Source organism: Bidens hawaiensis, unplaced genomic scaffold (assembly GCF_021521415.1).
Source record: "Bidens hawaiensis isolate Kalapana, Puna unplaced genomic scaffold, B.hawaiensis_p1.1 tig00030807_1, whole genome shotgun sequence".
NCBI lineage: Eukaryota > Viridiplantae > Streptophyta > Magnoliopsida > Asterales > Asteraceae > Bidens > Bidens hawaiensis.
In genome coordinates this window covers 176,623-181,889 of record NW_027505195.1, presented here as the reverse complement: position 1 = coordinate 181,889, position 5,267 = coordinate 176,623, and the positions used below count along the sequence as shown (strand labels likewise).

Below are 5,267 nucleotides of genomic sequence, written 5' to 3'. Positions count from 1 at the left end.
TGAAGATGATCCACCAAGTTACAATCATGGAGTTGTACCCGCTTTTGTAGCACGACTCTAAAGGCTTAGAAATATACATAGTGAGGAGGCGCATCTTGCACTCCGTGGTGATTTGGTGGAACACCTATGGGCAAAGCAACAGTAGTTTATGCTTATCTTTTAAATGTTTGTTTCTATAAATCTAGTTTACTTTTGATTTTTATGTAATGCAATATTTATGTTTTTATGTTTTTTTTAGTCTAGTATAATATTTTTTTATTGCTTATTTACTTATATTGATTATTTAACCAAATAATTATTCAATATTTTATTATAGTTGGAGCTGAACAAAAAGTGCAGAGTTAAGGAGCGTTTTTGGCGGTTTGAAGGAAGGATCGACTGATCTTGGAATTGGAGAAGGAGCCCAAGCACATCCCAAGAAAGGGCTGAGTGGGAAATCTGCATCCAGTTAATGATCGCAGCTAGGTGGAAGGAGGGCCCGTATAGTTGGGTTTGGCTCGGTGATAAAGAAGGCGTTTTCTCGGTGAGGTCGGTAAAAGGTATGTTTCTCAAAAGTAATGTAGTGGGGAATAATTATGTTATGCAATGGAGCAAGTGGGTGCCAGCTAAGTGCAATATTCATGCTTGGAGGGCTGAGATGAATAGAATTCCTACACGGGGAGCCTTGGAGCGCAGAAACTTAAGAGTTGAAGATAATTTGTGTGTGTTTTGTGAGATGGGTGTGGAAACGGCAGGCCATCTGTTTACAGGTTGTGTGGTTGCGGCGATAGTTTGGGATCATATTAGCCGATGGTGCAAAATTCCTCATATTTTCAGTTTTTTGGTAACAAATCTTTTAGAGTTGCACAATACTGTTAAGCTCGGTGAGAAGGAGAGGGAAGTGTTTCATGGCTTGGTTATTGTAGCGTGTGGGAGAATTTGGAAAGAGAGGAATGAAAAGGTGTTTGAAGACAAAGAAGTCAATATTGAAGATTTAAGTGGAGACTTAAAGTCGCTCGGTTTTTTTGGTTTTTGATAGGGGTAAAAAAAAATTTAGATTGGTCGAAATGGTGTAAATTTGAGCTTATGTAACGTTTTTCGTTGTTTTGGGCTGCTCTCTGGGCTGTGGAGGTAGCTTGTGGGTGTTCGTGGTTTTTTCGGTTTTTTGGTTGTTTATAAAAGCTAATAGTTCGAAAAAGAACAATTAAATTTAAAGAAAAAATTGGTGATGATATTGGAGATGAAGTTGAGGTTTTTTAAAGATTTAAAATAATTTGAAAGAATATGATGTGGTAGGTGACTGGGCAGCTAAGGGCACATAAGGGCCTTTAGCATGGTGATAGTCTAAGACCATCTTTAATGCGCCCTTACAAACAAAAGCCTGTGATGGCATGGCAAAATATCACAACCACATAAGCATTAAATTCTATTTAAAGTGAAAAACTGCCCAACCGCTCGGGCCTATAAGTTTTTGGTTGACGTGCAAATGTTTCATTCAAGAAATTATATTATATGTATTTTGCCTCCATTTTTCTTTTTAGATAAATTTTAAATTGATGCACATATATTAAATGGTAATTATTATTCATTACCAAACTTCTAAAAGTTTCACTGCCCATTAAATGTATACCAACCATTCAAACGTTCTTTTATTCATTTAATAACCAAACCATTTAAACATCAAATGTATTAACATAATTCTTTTAATATTTTCACCAAACCATTTAAACATCAAACTTATTAACATAAATAATCAGTATTGTTTTTTTATCACATATCATAAAAAATATCAAGTATTACCAAATTTCATCACCTATCACTCACATCACAAAAAGAAATGAATCCATACCAAAACCTAATCTATATCCAGTTGCAAAATCAAGGTATTTCAGATGAAAACACAAACGAATCACTTCAAAACTTTAGGTTTCCACAAACACAACTAAACCAACTATTACCGAATGTCGGTTTTCAACTGTTCCAGCATGTTTCTGGAGGGTTTCAACATGTTTCACCGCAACAACAAATGATGTTCCAACAATTTCAACAACAAATAATGTTCCATCAGTTTCAACAACAAAGGCAACAACAACATCACCGGTTTCCTGTTATTTTAAGCACCGAAACATCATCAGTAGAGCCTTTTATCTTTAGTGTTGAAGCTATTCCATCAACCCAAAAGAAAACAACAAATAAGTAAAAAGAAACCAAAAAAAATGTGGAATCTTCTTATGAAGTGACACGCGTGAAGTGGACCATGGAAGAGGATATTGTGCTTGCCAAGGCGTATGTATGGCCCCGTTACCGATGCCCTACTTTGGACGCTGGGTTTACTCATAAACATAGTTCTAAATATCAGACTTAATAAAAATATTCTCGGAATATTAAAACATTCATAAAACGTTACACATTAATACTTAACTTGTCTTATCAAATATATTGTCTTTCAAATTTAAAACATAAATTAATAAATGTCTAGAGTGTTCAGATGCCAGTCTCTTATTCATTTCCCACGGGTTCCCCTCAATCGAGCTGCTTCATCCTACTCACCTGCGTGCATACTAAAAGTAAGCTACGCTAAGTGAGTTCTAGTTAATACAGGTAACATACAATACGTTCTTATATTACATACTTGACCTTCTTTACTTTCTTTCATACATACGTAAGTATATACTTTAATTCTTACTTTCATACTTTCCTTCTTTCGTACTTCATATTTTATCTTTCTTTACATACATACTTATATGTTTTAAAGAGCCTTTCGCCATATAACCTCACAGATATTATTAGGGTCTGCCACCCTTAAAGAGCCTCTCGCTCTATAACTTCACAGAAATTATTAGGGTCTACCACACTTATAGAGCCTCTCGCCATATAACCTCACAGAAATTATTAGGGTCTGCCACCCTCATTCACAGATATTATTAGGGTCTGCCACCCTCCTTCACATATATTATTAGGATCTGCCACTCTCCTTCACAAATATTATTAGGGTCTGCCAACCTCCTTCACAGATATTATTAGGGTCTGCCACCCTTTACCGTCATTCCTTCATATCATACTTTCCTTTTCTTTTTATAAATTTTATATACTTTCTTACATATTTATTAATCTATAACATAAATACATTATACATACAACATATATAAACAATCACATCTCTGAACTATCTCCTGAAAGTACATGAAATATCCGAAGATCGTTCATGTACCATCAAGCATTCATTCATAATATCATATATATCATAATAGGAATACACTTACCATTTTAGGTAAGTGTATTAACTAATTACATCGAGTATGTACACAGCCCCGAAAACATAACAAGGAATGGGGCTAGAAACTCACCTGGATCCTGTTACGCTCTCCGTTAATCGTTATTCCCTTCTTTAACTGAGCCCGGCTAACTGTTAAATATATGTTTGTTAATTAACCATATAATTCATTAAGTTGGTATTTTAGTTAACCGTCGCATTTTCTAAGTTGGGCTCGTCTTGATTAGTCTATGATGATGGACTCGTTTATTAGGGGCTAGGTAACTTGTGGACTTAGTTAGGTCAGCCCAACTGTCCATTAAGGCATCTAGGCCTAACTGGGCCAGGCCCACAGACCACAACAAGTCACCAAGTGGCCGAGAACTCATGGCAGAGAACCCATGCGGACCGAGAACCCTTGTATTGACCGAGAACCTATGAGATGACCGAGAACCCTTGGTGACTGAGAAATCTGGTCACCGATAACCCCCGGGTCACCGTGAACTCAGGTCACCGAGAATTCTCGTTGACCGAGAAATCATATTGGCCGAAAACCCTTGTCTGATGGTTATTTGCCCATATCAGTCCATGTCATGAATTTTAACCACTTTCTCCACCATTCTTAACCATTTAACACCCATTAACCCCACGACTTTAAGATCTACCCATTTTAGTCATAAAGTTTAAACCTTTATAGTGTTAAAATGTTATAGGCTAGATCTAGGGTTTATCTATGAGCTGTATATTGCCATAGGTCTATTAAGTTCATTTAATCATCAAGTTTGCATTTTTATGAAACATTTAGACCCGATTTACTCTAGGGTTAAGTTTCATGGCAGACTGTTCATAAAAACGTAACCTTTAATCGTAGAGAACATACCTTTTGATGTTTCTAGGTTACGGCTAGCTTTGGTTATGAACCTTAATCTTGTATTTAATTTGTATATCAAAGATTTATCAAAATAATTGTTTGCTTGATCTCACTTAACCTCTTCTCTCTCTCTCGGCCGTAAATGGTAAGAGGTGTGTGTGTTTTAAGCTGTGTAGGGAATATTATGGATAAGATGGATGGAAATGAAAAGAATTAGGGTTTAAGGGGGGTATTTATACTCCCTTAAGCTCATGGACCTAAGGCCCATCTTTCTTTTTTAATCCATGATTAATTCCATCTAATTAGCTTACTTCCTTTCCATATTTATTATTTTATTATTTCCTTATCAACTCAAGTAAACTCGTCTATCATAAGAAATAATATACTAAATATCATTATTGAAATTATGGGATGTTACAAGTCTTTCCTCTTTAAAGAGGTTTCGTCCCCCAAACCTATCTATCATCTAAACAAAGCAGGGTAAAACTTGCGCATCACTTCCTCGACTTCCCAAGTGGCATCCGATCCCTTTCGGTGCTTCCATATAACTTTCACTAAAGGTATAACCTTATGACGAAGCTGCTTCTCTTTACGGTCCACTATCTCAATCGACTGTTCAATATAGTTCAACTGCTCATCAAACTTGATGTCCATCAATGGAACGTGAGACGTGTCATCAGCTAGAGATTTCCTCAGATGAGAAACATGGAAGGTTGAATGAATTCCTTCTAACTCTTTGGGCAAATCCAGCTTATAAGCCACTTCACCCACACGATCTATAATCTTAAACGGTCCAATGTACCTCGGACTCAACTTTCCCCTCTTTCTAAAACGAATGATACCTTTCCAAGGCGAGACCTTGAGTATCACATTGTCACCAACGTTAAACTCAATCGGTCGTCGCCGCTTATTAGTATACAACTTCTGTCTGTCTTGGACAACTTTCATTCTTGCCTTAAGTTGATCGAACTTTGAATACGTTTCTTGAACCACTTCTAGGCTTCCTATTTCTTTCTGACCAATCTCTCCCCAACAAGCCGGGGTTCTACATCGTCTATCGTAAAGCATTTCAAATGGTGGCATACCAATACTTGAATGGTAACTGTTGTTATAGGAGAACTATGCCAGACGCAGATGGTCAACCCAACTTCCTCCAAAATCTAG

The 5,267-nt window shown here is 36.6% G+C and overlaps 1 protein-coding gene across 1 annotated transcript; it reads left to right on the top strand.

Annotated features, from left to right (window-relative positions):
* Window positions 1–451: 451 nt before the first annotated feature.
* Window positions 452–1,015, top strand: LOC143611364 (uncharacterized). Its single transcript, XM_077085574.1, has one exon. The coding sequence runs from the start codon at window positions 452–454 to the stop codon at window positions 1,013–1,015; it is 564 nt and encodes a 187-aa protein (XP_076941689.1).
* Window positions 1,016–5,267: the final 4,252 nt, after the last annotated feature.

Bases quoted from the DNA above. Each gene is read 5' to 3' on its own strand.
- LOC143611364 (XM_077085574.1), top strand. From the start codon at position 452: ATGATCGCAGCTAGGTGGAAGGAGGGCCCGTATAGTTGGGTTTGGCTC.